The 19,261-nt window shown below is 42.8% G+C and overlaps 2 protein-coding genes across 2 annotated transcripts in view; one reads left to right on the forward strand and one right to left on the reverse strand.

Moving 5' to 3' along the window:
- The window catches only part of LOC116601131, a 15,983-nt gene extending 13,025 nt beyond the window's left edge, over positions 1–2,958 (reverse strand). The window contains exons 1-3 of the mRNA XM_048721295.1: positions 2,693–2,958; positions 2,024–2,142; positions 248–350 (exon numbers count right to left, since the gene is read on the reverse strand). Coding sequence (XP_048577252.1) covers positions 248–350; positions 2,024–2,142; positions 2,693–2,768 — 298 coding nt within the window. The 5' untranslated portion in view covers positions 2,769–2,958. The remainder of the gene's footprint in view (positions 1–247; positions 351–2,023; positions 2,143–2,692) is intronic.
- The window catches only part of LOC5510274 (neuromedin-U receptor 2-like), a 20,252-nt gene extending 1,712 nt beyond the window's left edge, over positions 1–18,540 (forward strand). Inside the window, exons 2-6 of the mRNA XM_048721304.1 lie at positions 14,065–14,252; positions 14,771–14,888; positions 15,894–16,011; positions 16,546–16,727; positions 17,191–18,540. Of these exons, the coding sequence (XP_048577261.1) occupies positions 14,073–14,252; positions 14,771–14,888; positions 15,894–16,011; positions 16,546–16,727; positions 17,191–17,777 (1,185 nt within the window). The 5' untranslated portion in view covers positions 14,065–14,072 and the 3' untranslated portion in view covers positions 17,778–18,540. The remainder of the gene's footprint in view (positions 1–14,064; positions 14,253–14,770; positions 14,889–15,893; positions 16,012–16,545; positions 16,728–17,190) is intronic.
- The last annotated feature ends 721 nt before the right edge of the window (positions 18,541–19,261 follow it).

Here is a 19,261-nt window from a genome sequence, read left to right on the forward strand (position 1 = left end):
AAATATTTAAATTTGTTTTAGAAGGCAGCTTGAAAATTAGGCACCTACTGTAATTTGTCTTCCTATGCTGAATGAAAACAATAGCAATGGCATGGCTTCATGGGGCTGTTAAGCTACTCCCATGATAAAACAAATACATTTAGTAGTCTACACCTCAGGGTCAAAGATCAGTCCTATACCTGTTTATAGCTAGAATAAATGATACTGTTGCTAGGGATACTTACACAGAATTTACCACATAATTTACCTTCTATGTTCATTATGCTGTTATTGCTGAGGTCTAAAACCTTAAGGCCCTGAGCTTGCGATATTCCACGCATCTCCACAAGACGATTATTTGCTAGAGAAAGCTGTTGAGCGATAATCAGATGAAAAGACATTGTCACAAATACTACAATTATTACTTCTGTCTAAACAATCACCACCATTGAGCATCAATCAACATCATCTTCCTTGTCTACACTACTATCGTCATCATCATCATCCTTGTCTACATTACCATCGTCATCGTCATCATCCTTGTCTACATTACCATTGCCATCAGCACTCTTGTATACACTACCACTATCACCATCACCCTTGTCTACATTAACAACAACATCAACACTATTATTTACACTACCACCAACAACGACACCCTTGACCCAGTACCACCACCATCATCAACCTTCTCTACAGAAACACTATCATCATCACCCTTGTCTACACAACCATCAACACCAACACTATTATTTACACTACCCAACAACTAAACAACTACTTCACCAACACCAACACCCTTGACCCAGTACCACCACCATCATCACCCTTTTCTACACTTACTACTTTCACCATCATCACCCTTGGCTACACTTCAACCACCATCATCACCCTTTGTCTACACTACTACTCTCAACATCATCACCCTTGTCAACACTACTACTGTCGCCATCATCACCCTTGTCTACACTACCACCACCATCATCACCCTTGGCTACACTGCCACTGTCGCCATCATCACCCTTGTCTACACTACCACCACCATCATCACCCTTGTCTACACTACCACCACCATCATCACCCTTGGCTACACTGCCACTGTCGCCATCATCACCCTTGTCTACACTACCACCACCATCATCACCCTTGTCTACACTACCACCACCATCATCACCCTTGTCTACACTACCACCACCATCATCACCCTTGTCTACACTACCACCACCATCATCACCCTTGGCTACACTGCCACTGTCGCCATCATCACCCTTGTCTACACTACCACCACCATCATCACCCTTGTCTACACTACCACCACCATCATCACCCTTGTCTACACTACCACCACCATCATCACCCTTGTCTACACTACCACCACCATCATCACCCTTGTCTACACTACCACCACCATCATCACCCTTGGCTACACTGCCACTGTCGCCATCATCACCCTTGTCTACACTACCACCACCATCATCACCCTTGTCTACACTACCACCACCATCATCACCCTTGTCTACACTACCACCACCATCATCACCCTTGTCTACACTACTACTGTCACCATCATCACCGTGCCTTTGTCTACACTACTACTGTCACCATCATCACCATCGTCTACACTACTACCACCATCATCACTGTGCCTTTGTCTACACTACTACCACCATCATCACCCTTGTCTACACTACCACCACCATTATCACCGTGCCTTTGTCTACACTACTACTGTCACCATCATCACCTCCGTCTACACTAACACCACCATCATCACCGTGCCTTTGTCTACACTACTGTCACCATCATCACCTTCGTCTACACTAACACCACCATCATCACCGTGCCTTTGTCTACACTACCACCACCATCATCCCCTTTGTCTACACTACCACCACCATCATCACCGTGCCCTTATCTACACTACTACTATCACCATCATCACCTTCGTCTACACTACCACCACCATCATCGCCGTGCCTTTGTCTATATACTACTGTCAGACAAAGAGCAATTGTGGGGTATGTTATATGTAATTTAAGCATACCTGCTGGAGATGAGCAAAGAACTGAAGATTTTCAAGTTTTGAGATCTCATTGTTATTGTATAAGAGGGTTTGCGGCGAAAGCCCCTCAGGCAAAGGCTCAATCTTACGCAGGCCACGATCTATAAAATGAAATCAAATAAATAAATAATAACTAAAACTAACTAAAATAACTATAATAGTATAAATATCATGATGATTAAGAATATACAACCCTTGATGAAACGACAATGACTTTTTAATAGATAGTTAAAGTGATTTTGAGGCGACACCAAAGTATATTTGCTTGATTATTTTGTAAGGCTTTAGGGTTATGTTCTTATTGTATTGTACCTAAAGAACAATTGAACGATAAGTTATCAAAACTTTCATTTTAGAAATCACAAAGAAATATTTCATTGTCAAACAAACATGATGTCTTAATAGTGAGAGCTAACATTTGTGGGATTAATCCGTTGTAGTGGACAAGAATTTACAAATTAAAAATGTCAATTTGACCAACAAGTTTACCTGAGTTTACAAAAGTCAAAACCGGAGTAATAACAAGACAAAAGCATCTCCAAATACTTTTTTGAAATTATCATACAAATAAAAGGACATTACAGTTAGATGAAAATGTTAAAAAAAAAACGTAAGAAATTTCGTTGGGATTTGTGCATGTTTGCGACTCACTTGATAGATCCAGCATAGCGACAATGGAACGCGTGCCATCGGCGTATTTATCCTTTTTAACGGATGGCATTTCCATCAAAGTACTTCTATGGGGTTTAAGGATATATCTACGGACATTTCAAGGTTGGTAGCTGAATTTGGAGTCATTACATAAATATTTTTTCGCAGTAAGTTATGTTTCCTCCGTGAAATACATTTTCAGTTTACCCGCCGTAGTGCGGGCGCGAAATTGTCAGCGGTAAGGGACAGGAAGGGGGGTGGGGGGAGGGGGGGTGGGGAAGGGAAGAGGAAAAGCAACCCGGAAGCATCATAAGGCTCATCAAGAGACCATGATATAAGAGAACGAATCCCCGTGGCCCATGATGTCTTCCTGTGAATAACCATATCACTCTTCACGCCGACGCTTGCAGAAAGATCAAATTGTCAAGACTACATCGAAAATGTACCGTTGGAGAAAACAAGCAGAGGGTGATATGGTCCTAGATATTTGTTGACTTCTTTTGTGATAGTAGAGCTTATCGAGAGGAAGAGGCCGCCATTTTCTAAAGGTTGTAGTTCACAGTTATTCTTTTGTACTGATTTTTCGACGAACAACTTCAACTTCAATGTTGTTGGGCGTTTACTTCTTCTTCCTTTCTCCTTATTCTTTTGTTTATCCCCTCCCTTATCTTGTTCCGAACGGCAGTAGATTCTAAAAGTAAAATTATAATATTTCAAAGGATATCAACTGGACAATGCAATGTTTCTCCGCCCGCATAACAAAAGGCATAAAATGTTTGTTCTCATTTCAGTTAGAGCGGCAAAAAAGAACAATCACGCTTTAACAATTCCTTTCAAATGGCAAAGCGCCATTTCAGTGTACTAGATAAGAAGAGCAATAAAAGGAAAAGAAAAAAGAAAAAGAAAAAATCCTACATAATATAGCTATCGGAATGCGGGTATCGCCGCTGCCTGCTCGCGATCAAATCCGTCAGCCAATGTTTTTCCTGATAAGGAAATCTGCTGTTTACTTTTCGAAATCGAGACTAAAAATGTATGATTAACATAAAAAGCTTCATGATAACAAAACAGGAATAGAATTCAGTGTCATCGTAAATGTTTCAATCTTGCAACAGGCAACGACCAAAGTGAACGAGAAAAATTATAATTTAAAGTTAAATTATAAAATAAAGTATGTTGCTATAAAACCCTTCTGGCTGCATAAAAAAGATACTAACAACTCACCTTCTGCACAGAGACGTCTCTTTAATATATTCTCCTTAATTATTTCTCAGTGACAATCTAACCCCATTAAATTAAAATCTCAGCAACAAGCAAAGAACCGGCAAAAGAAGAGGGAAGGATAGGTGAAAAAAATCCTGAATGCCATTCACAGGTGCGACGAACCATATATGGAAGCTATGATTGACAAGCTCGCGCAATCTAAAAATAGCCTGAGAGCAGAGCGCGCGTGTTGCGCGGGTGATACGAGAAGATACGTGAGTGCTATAGCCAATCAGAGGCGTATCTAAAAATAACTGCTTGTACTAAAAATAGTTTTCACGGACGTCATCATTGGAACATACCCTGATACGGGGGGTTCGTTCTCTTACATCATGGTCTCTTGAGCACCGCAAATAACAATAACAGGTTTCAAGGGAAGCTAGGATTTCAAGCAATTTGACAGAAAAAAATCAATTTTGACAGTTCCTGTCCCTTCGAAAATGATTTTAAAAATCTATGTTGGTATCATTTTATTGACATGAAATACTGGATTAGGCAGTAGGAAGTTATTTAAAGGGACAGTTTCGATTCAAAATTCAATAATATATGATAAAGAGTGACAAAACAAGGCTCTCCCCTGCTTTTTTTATTTAACTGTAATAAATAGAAAAAAACACGTTTGCTATTATGTGGATTACATAGATGCATTAGTTCCATTAACTTCTTGAGCTTGCAATAAAACTACAATGTAGCACCGCTCGATGTGAGACATAAGACTATCAAGAATATCCAAGAGACAGAAGATAAGAGAAAGGACACTTTGGTATTCATAGATCCGACATGTCAATCACGCGCGCACGAATAGCCAATCAGAAAAGAGATGGTGCAATAACAGCCAGGTGGTCCCACAAATGTCCCACAAAAAGTTGGCAATCGACGCCGAAAAAGATTGGTTTGAGATATTTTTCTGCGAATCTGGACAAGCAAATAAGCATTTTCCGGTCAGCGTAGAAAGTGCTAGCCCTGTTTTCTTTGCCCGGCCGCTTTTAGTGTAGAGTTGGGACTCAATTGTAGAAAAACACGTAAAATGTACTACGAAGAAACGTAAAACAAAAAGCAAACAAACCACTTACAAGAGCAGTGTAAGTCCTACCATTAAACTTGTGTTTGATATTATACCTAGGCTACTTCAATTACATATAGGAATGAGACTGTCGTTTGTATTTTTGCTGTAAATCTTGACGTTTGCCGATATAGCTTGTAGTTAGAAGTCGGTCGTAAACAGCGAATTCGGCTTTCTCTTCTGATTTTCCCCGCTGCACTTAAATCACTGCAAGTTGACAAAAATATGTTTGAAAACACATAAACACTTAGTACCTACCGTAGAGAGCACCGCTTTATCTTATCATTTTTAATTTTTCGTATTTTAAGCTGGATTCGTGCCGTTTCCATTCAACAATCAAACTCGTAGTTATCTATTTCTATGCTTCATTCTCACTAGATTTTCACCAAGCTTGGACAACAAGACAAGTTTCCATCATGTTAGGTTACTGTGGGTTTTTTTTCAAGTCGCAGGAAAACCCCTATAAACGTCTGTATTTAAAATAACCCCGGGCAGGACTCACTGACCTCATCCTACATGTTGTACAATTTGTGGGACTTTTGTGGTACATTTGGGTTGCACTTTGCTGGCTTCTATTTGCTGCTTTCTGATTGGATATTCGTGCGCGCGTCGGATGTATGAATTACCCGCGCGCCATGTCGGTTTCGAATCTGGCTATTTTTAGTTACCACCACCTCACCACTGCGACATTCATTATCTTCCTAATGGTCGCGCACTTGCCTACGAAACGGACAGCGAGATCTCGACCCTCAGGGTACTGCGAGTCTTCGCCGCCGGGGCGGTACGCGATGGAGTGGGGGAACTTAATGGAGTCCTTTTTTCCGACGCTATACAACACCTCCCTCGCCGCGGCCATGACGAGGTCACCCGAGTCTAACAGGTCCTTGAGCTCTGGCGTGGTGATCCAGCCCCCGTTTTGTTCCAAGTGCTGCCCTACCCTCCCGGAAGTGTAGGGGTGGCAGGCCTCAGAGAACCCCCACTCGGTCAGCTGAATGGCCCCGGTTAGTTGAAGAACCTCGCTCAATGGCCGTCCCACAACATCCGCGATACGATACACGTTTGTAGGGAAGCCGTATTTCCGTACCAAATCAATGGCGTCCGAGGCGCCGCCGGAGAGACTGTCCTCGCATCCTAGGTACGCCGCACGCATGTCGATGTGCGCATGAGGCTGCGCTCCTAAGTTTTCCTTGCTATTCCACACTTTGGACTCAACCTGCGCCGCTCGCCAGACGTCCCTGTATTTAAGAAGCGTTGGCCTGATGTTCTCTCTTTGGGTCCACTTCTTGAAGCGATACCCTATTGCACCACCCATCGAGTGCGTAGCTTCGGTGTACTCTTGGTAGGCTGAGTGGTCGTCAGGGAGCCCTTGAGTATCATATCCAGTCTCGTCTGTAAACGCCCTGTCGATAGCCGCTCCGTCCTGTCCCGATCGGTACAGTTAGGTTTGCCTTCGTGCGTGACTATAACACGCCCAAACAGCCAGATCCTCGTGCTTCTGGGGATCGCCCTGTTTATAAAGCAAATGAGCACCTCTCGCACTTTTGCCTCGAGCGTTTTTGCGGCGGCACTGGTAGCGCGAGGCGCTGCCACCCCCTGACATAACGAACGAAGCTCCCCCTCAGCCTCGAAGTCTAGGCCGTGGACGCTCGCGATCGCAGGTGGTTCAGTTCGGAAGCTCCGCCCAGGCGTGGTTATTGTGGCAAGGGATGCGGATTTGTGTGTACCCCCTCTCGTACTTCCCCGAGTCCCACATAACGTTGCCCAGGGCGTCCACGGCTACCAGCTTTATCTCGAGCTTCTTTTCCATCTCAAAGAGGTCTTCTTTGGTGCATCCCGTAGTGGCCAGCTTCTTGTCAAATCGCTCGAGGATCTTGCCTCGTGTCTTGGTCAGACCAAGGGAGCGCGAGGTGCCGCGATTCCTCAAGAAGTCGGCAACATAGCTCACAACACAGTTAGCGAAGGCGTCACTCCCCTCTCGCTCAAACATTGGCCCAGGCTCTCCATTTTGCTCAGGTAAAGGGCAAAGCTCGTATCTCACGTAGACGAGGTACTCTCGTCCTTTCTTCCAAATACCCGCATCGATGCCTTCCAGGGCGCCGACTGCGATTTGGTCCCCTCTTTTGACTAACGACCCACCAATCTTGTGCTCCGAGCGCCCTTCCTCCTCCGTGATTGGCGCCAATGGCTCTGCGGGGGCCTTACCAACGACCGTGAAGGGTCCGTAACGCTGGTCGGGGTCTACCATCTCGAGCACCAGCGGAAGCACTGCGTTCGCCCGCAGAGACTCTCGCTCGTGCGAGACCCACCACACCGAGCCGTCGTCATTAATATCAGGCCCCCGCATAACCGGCTTTAGAGCAATGACACCTGTTCCACCAAGATCTCGTATCTCCTGGTAAACACCGGCGCTTATGTCTTGGCCCCGAAGAGTGGCATCCACGCTTGGGAACCGAAGATGGGGGCCGCCGACGAAGAGAGAATAGTACTCCTCGGGGTCTAAGCTCTCCGGGCCCTCTTGCCGCCGTCCCGGCAGCAAAGGGTCGACTTCCTCTGTCCACACTTTCGCCGGTACGAGCGGCTTAAGCAGCTTGTGTTTGACATCGTCGGGGATGTCCTCGTCCAGGATGTTCTGGACCAGCCCTGCCAGTACGGCGGGCGCCTCTTAGTCAGGCATGCTATCGAGAATCTCCTCTATATAAGCGTCCATGTTTGGGTATACCCTGTGCCACCCAGTCTCCGACTGCCCGTATCACAACCGGCGGGACGAGTGTTCGGGTATGACCTGTGCCACCCAGTCTCTAATTGCCCGTACCACAGCCGGCGGGACGAGCGTTTGGGTATGCCTTGTGCCACCCAGTCTCTAATCGCCCGTACCGCGGGCCGCGGTGTCGGACAGGACGAGCGTTTGGGTATGCCTTGTGCAACCCAGTATCAATTGCCCGTGCCGCGGGCTGCGATGTCAGACAGGACGAGTGCGAACCATTTCCGAGCGCGCCTCTCGACGCCACGCATCCTCTGCCCTTCACGATTCGCTCCGCAGGGGTGGCACAACCGCGTCTCCGACCGAGTCCCTATGCCGCAGATCCTGCACGGCACTGGGAGGGGGATGCCCTTACGGAGCCTTTGGAGGTGCACCTTGCAGTAGGTGTCCATGCACCTCCGGCCGCACGTGTTTGCGTGGCCGACCTTTAGCCACCCGCATTTATCCTTTCCGCACCTCATCCTTCGAACGCTCGGTATACCACAGGACAGACGGATGTCTAATTGCAAGTCCTTGGGGGTTCGAACTGCATCATTGGAAAAATATAGCAATGGTACTTCATAACAGCTCCATTTATTAGGGTGCGAGCCACAAAGTCTTTAAAAACGTATGTCACGAAGTACCAAGCTCAATTATCCAAGGTGGCGGCTCGACTCAAACACGGAATTAGACCGAGGGGAAAGAAGAGGACGCCTTCGTAGATGGGGTTTTAAAGAATTCGACCGCCTCTCTGAAACTGTATTTCGGAAACAGGAGGCTTCTGTGGCAAACAAAGACCGCTATAAAATCGTAGACCTCTGGCCGGCGATCGAGCGTTCGATAAAAAGAACACACGACGGTATTCATCGCCCTATTATCGCTGCTTTAGCAGAGAAATTCCGAGAAAAGTTCGAAGTCATGAAAACAGGCACGACCAAACTGGGGATTGGGGGCATCACGTGAGTAAAACTCAGGTTTAAACGCCACGCCAGCGGCTTCGAATTTACGGCCGAAAAACGGTTATTCTGCGCTCCGTAGGTTTTGCGTAGATTTATCCATCTACCCCGACCTTATGTACGCGGAACGGCCCCGGCCTACATTAGCAATTGCCCCAAAAAGTCGTGTACGCGAACCGCGCCCGGCCTACATGAGCAATTGCCCCAAAGAGTCGTGTACGCGAACCGCGCCCGGCCTAAATGAACAACTGCCCTAACTATTTATGTACGTGAAACATTATATGCTTGAGGTGAGTAGCGTAAGAAATTTCACCATAGGGCTGGGGGTCTCGGGGGGGGCGCGGCGCGCCTCCCAAGCCTAAGATGGGGTTGAGGAGATCGGAGGGGCCCGCCGCGGCCCCCAAGGGGGTTTCACTCAAACCACCCAGTCCCCCCCAACAACACGCAACCCGCGGGGGAGTAAGACAAAATAAAAGGAGCAAATCCCCACACGCAGTTACTAGAAATAGCCAGATTGGGAATCGACATGGCGCACGGGTAATACCGGGTAATCTAGGCGTCGCAAGGACTTCTCGGCCTTATTAAAAGCCCTGTCACACGTAGACTTTTCGGCTGCAACTTGTCTCGCAAAAAAATTGTTGCAGGTCGCAATTGCGATTTGCAATTATTTTTATTTATTTTTTTGCGAGACCCGTCGCAAGAGAAAAACGTGTGAAGGGCCTGAACAGACTCGCCGGCTCACAGAAACGAGCTTGAAATCAAGCCTCGCGAGTTTAGGCTAGATAACACTAATGCCTAAGATGACTCTTCAACCGTGCAATTGTCTCACTAGGACACCCTTTTTATGAATTTAATTAAAAAAGAATTCATTGAAACCATGATGTGACAGCCCCATGAGCACAATCACATTCACATGCAGAGAAAATAACATAGAACAAATAATTCGTGTATATGTAAAATCAATATATCTGTACCAAACGTGTATTATTACCGAATGATATTATAGCTAAATGGTTAACGGCTCAAAACCTTGGCAAGATACAGCTCTATCTAAATTGGAAAATCTCATGGTACCGTAAGTAAAAACTATAACTATTATTTTTTTTTATTTTTGCGCTCTAAAAACCATTATCCTGATCGAGTATGGGATAAGTAAACACATCGGAAGTCATGTCGCCTATAAAAAAGTGTTAGAAACGAAAAAATAATCGTGTTGATTTGATACTTCTTCAGCAGCGCCGAATAGACCTGTCGTATCAGATGGAGGTACTTACCCTTCCCCTTTATTTTAAATAATTAATCTAAACTCAAATAATTTTAAATAAGTGCGACTGAATGCAAGTCTCAAGCACAGACAGATACGAATTTTTATGGGTGTCCCTCAATACCCGTAAAAACACTTGTGATAAGCTCATTTAATAGATTTACCAAATAATAAATAATAAATGAAATTGAAAGCACTTAAAAAGCATCAGAATAACTGAAAACCAGCTAGGCGGCTCCCAAACACCAACCTTAAAAAGTTTTTTTTATTAATGGTCAGAGTTCCCTTACTGTTATAACTAATTTTCTGTATTCTATTGATTATCGCTTTTTACCATTTTGAAAAAATTAAGAGAAGTTTCATTTTATTTTCGCAAATAGCGCTACAATGTCAAGCCTTGAAGCGAACGCATTTAACTCCTTGACATATATGTCCTAAAAAGTATGTGTTTATAAAATGAATCGTGCCTTTGCATAATTTCTTAACTTTTCAGACATTTTGAATAAAAAGATACAATATCTAAAGTTTAAGGGTGGTAGATTGATGGTTACCGCTTATTTTCCTGAAGGAATCGTCATTTTATAATACCTTCATTATGGCATTTTAAATTACATTCGCCTTTATTCTTTCGAACGCAATTTTGTATTAACTATGGGCAAACATACCGAAAGCTTGTTATTGGAGAATTAAATTAAACTGGACCCTGAGCGCAGGGTTGTCTGGGATACCTGAGGTCTGCAATTGTTTATGACTGGATGTACCAAAAATGTGAAATTGAGTGAGTAGAACTTTTCTCATGTGATTCATTCTATTCAAAATATCGCCAAAATCTGATTCTTTTAAGACTTCTTAGGAAGTTGATTTGCTAACATGAGATAAGTTGACCCTTATACTTTATTGTCGTAAATAGCAAAAGAATTAAATGAACAAGTGACCGTGCATTCCAGCATGGCAACTGCGTTAAAAATAAACTTTTCTTTTTCCCCAAAATTTTGTTTATTTGGACTAAATAAAATTTTGTTATTATGCGTGAACATTACTCTTTAGGATGAGGTACAATTTAGAAAATGAAAACGAATAAAACGCTCAAAATATTATTTTATTCACGTCCTAGGGATTTTATGCTAATGAGTCGAGCATGATTTTTATTGTAAATTTCCTCTTCGCATTATCATTGGGGTAAGGCACCGAGAGAGAGGATAGAAAATCAGCGAAAGATACCTCTTAAGCCTCTTTGAAGCTAGAAACATTACTTTTGGTACTCCACCTGAAGAAGAAAAATGCCATTTATTATACGATAGTGTAGGCTGTTTTATTTATGAAAGTTGTTTTACCAGCTTTAAGGCAAAGCGATTCAATCGAATCAAAATGTAAACATATGACCAATGATTAATATTAACCAAAAAAAAAAAATACTTACAAAATAGGTTCTCTATGACAAGAGTCATCAAACTGTCATGTGACCCATAGTCCCTAATTTGTCAGGTTAAAGCGGTTAAAATCAAGAGTCCTCTTGTTTAAAAACTAATTTAAACCACGCAGTGCATGTTGCAGTGCTCCAAAAAGGTTAGTGAAAAAAAAAGTTAGAAGACCCATTTTTAGCTATGGTTGCAAATCAGACAGCCTTTGTTACATCAACCGTATGCTAGATCAAAGGTAAACCCCCCTGAGCCAACTTAAAGGTCATCAATGACAAATATTTTTATAATTTTAAATAGAAGCTTTAAACGACCAGAAAGGCGTAATGCGTCATTGAAATTGTTGTGAACAATAATGCGATAAATTTTAGGGAAGGAAAGAACCAAATACGTCCGATCTTCAAGATTTCTAAGAGATGGTCATGTTAATGTGAATGATTTACGAAGTTTGGCGATCAACTTAGAAACTTTGAGTAAAACAGCTTTCTAACTCAAACCCCCAAATGCACTATTCGGTCGCATTTCTCCTCAGAAGCTTTTTCCACCATATCAATATTTTTAGTGCGTTTCCTGAAAAAAAATTAAAAGAATTCTGCTAGAAATTTGCTCACGTTAAATTTTGAAATGTTTCAAAGTTTGTGCTCAAGTACAGGCTTGGGTTTATTATCATTGAGCTAGGTAAAAAGCTTGATAAGTTATCTTATCCGTGTGAAACGATGACTTAAAATGGCGTCGCATGGAATCGAGGACGCCGGACAGTGGCTTATGCAAATGAGCATCTGTTCCGTAGACTGATTAGCGATTAGCGAGTGACACAACCCCGCTACCGCAAAAAGTCCTGAATAGCTTTGCTATCCACGACTTAAAAACGACATTATCAACCATGTTGATAGTTGGTGTTGGAGATTTCTATTTTTGTTTTCCCAACATTAAAAAGAATTTTGGGGTTCATTTCGAAAATACTATTTCTATTTCTTCAAATTCCAACTGGTACAAAAGAACTTATACGTAAACACAAATAGAGTTTATCGTCTTGCATCCTTTTTTCAGTTCTATCAGAGGAAAACGGTTGAAATTCTACTCAAAACAAAAAAAACCCATCGTTTTGTTATACGCGAGGCTGATTTTTAATTAAGATCACAACTTGGCAGATTTTTAGTAACACTTACAACTTGGCCGATTTTTAGTTGCAATTTACAACATTATTTTAATTATAGTAATTCCCAGAAATGAGAATATTTGAAACGTTACATGACTTACGTAACCTTGTTGAAAAACGAGAAGAATGTTTTAATTCGCGGATGTTGCCTTACTCATTTCCAAAACAAGCGGCCCGCTAATCACTTCAAAAACTGTCATTATTTTCAATAAAAACGATATTTCATTAGTAAAACCAGAAGACCATCAGAACAAAGCAAGGCCGTAACACTTTTATAGGGCCTGGGTGATTGCCACACCATCTCCTCAACCCGGTCTTCTTCTAAAATAGGCCATTCTGGCCATTCCAGCTATAAGTTTGCGTGCGCATAACCATAGAAACCTACCTCAACTACCAGAATGCAGCGCGCGCTTTTTTAAACAAGGACCTGCGGTATAAAAGGCGCGCGCCTGGTCCAAGTCGCCATTTTCGCTAGACTTTGTCGAGTGCAGAGCTCGATAAAAAGAATTGAATTTTCTGGGTCACGTGAAATCGACGGTTTGCGTGGGTGAATTAAGGCGAAACTCGTTATGTGTCATAAACTATTGTTAATAAACAGATCCACGGTGACAAAGCTCCGTTAAAATGTTTTTTAACCTCGCCATATGAAAAATCGTTTGCTTAATGAAACATGCCTGTAAAACTGTAAGTACCCAAACTTGGGCGTAGCATCCCATCAAAAACTGTTCATGGCATAGATGTTAATCCATATACAAGAGTAAAATCATTAACTAGCATATTTAGTGTGTTTTATATTTATTTTTATCGTAGTAATTGCATCTCTATAACACTGGAAGTATGGTGGTGAGGGCGTTGCCCTTGTAACGGTAATATGAAATATGTTAGCCTTCATCTACCTGAAAAAGTTTGGGCCCGTGAATTACCATTAAGTGAATGTTTCCTCCATTTTTGTGATAATCATAGCCGGTTTGCCTCAGTTAAACTTCATCGGCCGATGAAGATGAAGTTTAACTGAGGCAAACCGGCTATGCCATGCTGACGAGTCCTAATAAGGACGAAACAGCTGTCCATGGTTGCCGAACTGCACGGGTAATAGACTGTGCTAGCGTCCCGTCTTGGCCCGACTGGTGCCAATGTGTGTATGCTAGTGTGCTTTTAAAGTCCACATTTATAAATTCTGTACCATTTTCATGTACTATATTGAGCGTTGCAGGCGCTACCAAAGTTCTCTTCAGGTTCCTGCGCAGCCGTCCTTAGTGTCAGTCTGTCACATTACAAGTTCCTATCCAAGTGTTTAGTCAAAATAAAAAGCTGTCTTGGGCAGCCTAGTAGTATCAGGCGTTCTTGGGTTACCTAATGGGTTTCCGTGTTTGGGTTTCCTGTGGATGGTGAGAGTTGTGATGTTATAGGAAGCCAGCCCCCAAGGCGTCTCACGGTTCTCTCCGGGCAGGAAAGAGCGTTTGGTACTAGACTAATTTTTTCCTGACCTTTTTTCCATATACTTTTCAGATAAAGCCATGTCTAACAATTCAAACGTGACGTCACCACCACCTATCACTCAAACAACTCAAGCAGCCAATCATATCAACACATGCAGCAACAGCCACTCAATCATTCAAATCAGCATGATTGTGGTTGTCATGGCAGTGTCAATCATTGGCAATGGTGCCGTCTGTGCTCTGCTTTTGCGTTTCAAGGTACACGTCACAACTCCTTTTCATGGGTGCCCACAAGCCCAGAAGAGCAAAGAAAATGCCGTAGAAATTATAAAATTTGACGCACAAGCTTTAGCGCCGCGAAATAGAACTTTTCAAATGAGGTCTACAATTTCGTATCGGACTAAAATGAAAATAGACGTTTGATTCATAAGGTTCTTTTCTATGGCAAAAGCATGGATATTAGATCAGATCCCTGTGACAATAGATCGAAGGGGGGTTTGACTCCGAAATTCCGCACTATTACAGCATTTCTATAGCTTCATCTGTAGTTAAGTCCACTTCGTACGCCATTCTAGATCAGCTGTGACCCGCCAGTCTATCATTTTGGATGCGCGCGCAACATCGTGAAAACGTTCTATTGTTCTTATTGTTCTGTTATATTCTAAAACGGTCACATCATAACGAACATTTGAGTATTTGTATTTCGTATAAAACGAGTGTCCTAGCAAGAGTTTTCCATTTACTATACCTAACCCGACCCACTTTCCACTTTACAGACTTTACGGACCGTCCCCAATATCCTTGTCGCGAACCTGGCCCTTATCGATGTCGTCAATGCATGCGTGAACATGCCACTCTTTATCATGTGGTACCAGTGTAAAGTCCCGTATATCGGTAGGTCCCTTATGACATCCACTATGGAAATTTGTTTTAGGTTCGTCTGTATAGCTAGACGTAGCCTGATATCAATCCAGAACGCAGAGGCCGCCAAGGTTGAACCCAAAAACCTTTACATACTTTGAAAGTAAATTATATTTTGATTCTATAATCATAATCCTAATTTTGGACTTAAAGATATCCTGTTATAAGTAAAGAGAGTACAGCTGTCTTAATGCACTAGTCATTTGAAACCCCCACCCCCATGGTCCCGGGGAAGTGTGGGGTTAGTGGGGGCTTAGAGCACTTCTGAACGAGAGAATCTGTCCCGATGGGGTGGGAGAATTGACAGTTTTTTACTCTAAGATATATCCCCACCGTGGGGGTTTGGGACAAGTGAATAGTGTCACAAATATCATGTTAGTTTCTTGCTTGAGACCCTTTTTCTTTTGTAGCAAGCAATACCATGTATTAGCATGTGGCATGCTGCACGGCGACATGTACAAAAACGAATGGTCCCGGGGAAGTGTAGGGTTAGGGCGGGGGCTTAGAGCAATTTGGACGAGAATCTGTCCCGAGGAGGTGGGGGAATTGACAGTTTTTCACTCTAAGACTTATCCCCACCGTGAGGGTTTGGGACAAGTGAATAGGGTCACAAATATGCATGTGGCATGCTGCACGGCGACATGTGCAAAAACGAATATTAAAAAAAAATGCCAGATTAAGATAATTTATTTTTCCATCTTTTTTTGTAACTGTTATCTTCATAGTAATTGGTTCAAATGTACTCGCTGAAGTGTACTGGCTTTAAAAGATAAAAAAGCTTATTTCAGATGACTTGTTGTCGGGTAGTTGCCAGTAGTTTGCATCCAAGGGGTAGGGGCATTTAACTGTCGTTTTGTCCCGAGGGAGTGGGGGCTTTTCTCGGTTTTGTACAGGGTCAAAGTCTAACCCCCACCCTTCCCCGGGACCATGGGGGTGGGGGTTTCAATTGACTAGTGCATAATCTTGCTTGTTTTCCAGGTGGCCCTGCTGTGTCATGGTTCACCATCTCGTTTTACGTGTTGTTTATGAACTTGACAGTAGTGTCCCTCGTGGTTTTGATGTTGGACCGCTACGGAGCCATTGTACACGGGTTAAGGTAAGCGTCAATGAAAAACCCGAGTGGAAAGGGGGGGGGGGGGACATTTTTCGAGGTAATACACAAGCGCCAAGTAAACCCGAGTAAAAGGGGAAGGGAGAGCAGAGACGTTGTGCATGTTCTGAGGTAAACCTCCAATTAAAACCCGAGTAGAAGGAGGAAAGGACATTGTACTCGGATTGAGGTTAAAGTCAAGAAAACACGAATGGAAGGGGGGAGGGATAGAAATTGTACAAGGGCTAAGGAAAAAGCGCCAAAAAAAACCGTTTGGGATATAGAAGGGGTGGGTGAGCATTGTACAGGGGAAGAAGTTAAAAAAGCTCAAAACCAAGGGAAGGTGGGAATAGACATGTTAATAACTTAAGATTCGGTTGATGATTTTTTTTTAAAACTTCGCTGCGACTTTGCTTTTACGAAGGTGCGAAACTGAAAAGGCCGAAAACGTTCAATTTTAGATCTTAAAACAAACCAATAAACACACTTTGCTGGCTATTTAGGGTAAAGTGAAACGAATAAATGAATAACCATTTCCAGGTACCACTCGTGGAAAACTCGCAACAAGGCACTGTTTTCTGTTTTCGTCATTTGGTTCTGCGCATGCGCCTACACCTATGGACAGTTCGCCATGGGTATCCATGTGGACATTGGTCCTCAACCCGCATGGATGTACCGCATGGAGTACTTTAAGATCTTCGGGCGACCCTTCGTACTCACTGGTAAGCAAAAAATAGGCACATAATTGTGTTAGTGTGGACATTGGTCCTCAACCCGCATGGATGTACCGCATGGAGTACTTTAAGATCTTCGGGCGACCCTTCGTACTCATTGGTATTTAGAAATAGGCACACAATCGTATTAGTGTTTTAGTGTGTGGAAATAAGCTCCCAATGGTGTTACTTGTAAAGATTGGGTATTCGCACCTAGGGTGTAAGGGATGGTGTTTTATGGGGTAGCGGGAAAAGGGAAAAAAGGCTGGCGAAAATACGTACAAGAAAGGGCAAAGGAATAATTAAAATGATGGTTAAAGGGATTAATAAAAATAATAAAAGTTTAAAACAGTGTATTGGAGAAATTTTTACTCTTGTGGAATCATGCCCTTTGAAGAGATTTTGGCCATTTAGGAAAAGTGGAAAATAATTGTACCTTCAGAATTTTGAAAGTTTAAACACTTCAACTCAGGTTACGTGGTCCCTTTGTTTGTCATCTCCATCCTCGGAATCCTTATCTGGCGTCAAGTGCGCATGAGTACTATCGCTATTAGCCCGCAGAGCAGCCTGGGTAGCGACATCAAACACAGACGTGACGTGGCAACCGCAAAGACTGTCGGTCTCACCATCCTGGCTTATTTCTGGTTTGGCTTCTTCCCAGTTCTCCTCCACAGTGTCGCAAAGATTCATGGGTCCTGGGTGCACTTCTTTGCTTATTGGTTCATCCACGTCAGCAGTATGGCTAATCCAATCATCTACTCGTTGCGTACGCAGAGGTTCCGACTTACGCTGACTCTCCTCCTGCGGGAACCCTGTGGAAAGAGCCAGCCCAGCATGACGTCATCCTCTATGGTGCCATCTTCGGGTGTGACGCACTCGACTGGCTGGACATCATCGTCCACTATCAAGATAATTAAAGTGAAGCCGGCGGTGAACGTGACGTCATCGGCTTGGATGATGACGTCATTTAACGGTAGTGCTTTGTCGTCACAGGCTACTGTCGAGAGTGGGGGGATAGTGAACTTGGAGGAGGACAATGATGATATGGCGATTTTCTGAGAGGAATGGTTACTTAAGTATTGGAATGATCAGAATAGGTTTGTAAATATAGACACGATGTATTGCGACTTTTATGATAGAGGACACGGTTAAAGAGCAGCTTTCACTCTTGGAGTATAAATGTATATACTTGTATGTAAAAAATAATGACAGTATTGGTGTTGACAGAGAATAATAGGTCACCTGTTTTCTGTTGGCCACGGTCTACTTACAGGCAAGGATTCAGAAATATTTTGACCTTTTAAAAGAATGCCAATCACCCACTCCTTTGTTATTGTTTATCATTGAAAAAGCTATTATAACTATTATAAGAATGAAGACATGTAGCTAATACTAATGTAACGTACTAACTTTGACCTGTTTACGTAAACAGGTGTAAATTGTCTGGATCCGAAAATTTAGCAATATCAATAACATACGTCCAATATACGGATAGCATTTAAGATATTGAATTAGATATATAGTCTCATTTAGCCCGTTTATCAGGCGATTTTATTTGTCAAAAGTTAGAGCGGGAAAATAAAACTCTTTGTCGCTTCCTGGTATATACTTCAAAGGGAACGATAAAAGGGACTGACACTCAATCTCATATTGATTCGACACTCAATCTCATATTGATTCGACGGCTTTTAAGATGATGAGCAGACTACGTGAGATTGAAGCTACGTAGCGTGTACATGCTTGTAAATATGCTTGTTTGAGCGTTAACATGCCTTATCTACTTGTCATTTGAGGCAATAAAAAAATGCAAGATATATATCAATAATATTGTATAAGCTTCTGTTCTTTAAATTCTGTTTCATGTCTCAGTACATAAGCCGCGAAGCTGGCCTAAAAGCTCAAGACAAAATTCAGAGACATAGGGTGAGGGCGGTGTGGGTTGGTTATTATGGCGATAGAGAGGCGTGGCTATGAAAAGCACACAGCAGAAAGTAGACCTTCTGCTAATACGGTACTTGCGCTAAGAAAGAAAGGTCAGGTGACCTTTCTGGGTGGCAAATTTGAAACAAAATAACCACATAAATGACTGGGCCGTCACTTCAGAAAACGACGAAAAAATAAAATCTTTCAATGAAAATAAATCCTTTCTGAAAAAAATAAACAATGGCTTTATTCGTAAGCGCTAAATAAGTTGCTTTTTGTTACTATTATTTTGCCGCTAAAAGCCTGAGCGCTAGTTTGACACCCAAAAAGTCACGCAATCTATTAGCGCAAGTCCCAGATTGTAGACAGCGAATTGTATTAAAAAAGTATTCTAGATAACTCTGGATAAGTCAGACAATTTTTCGCTCCCACCCAAAGATAAACCCCTGGGCACAGGCCTGATAACAGTACTAAGTTTACTCAGTTATATAAAATCTAAAAACCTGGGGGGCTTTTTCAATCACACGATTAATGTGTCTTGTGCAAATGAAGAAAAGCCCAAACAAATGCAAACTCATTCCCATAGTTTGTGTCATTGAGACCAGGCAGGAGAACATGGA

Source organism: Nematostella vectensis, chromosome 14 (assembly GCF_932526225.1).
Source record: "Nematostella vectensis chromosome 14, jaNemVect1.1, whole genome shotgun sequence".
Lineage (NCBI taxonomy): Eukaryota > Metazoa > Cnidaria > Anthozoa > Actiniaria > Edwardsiidae > Nematostella > Nematostella vectensis.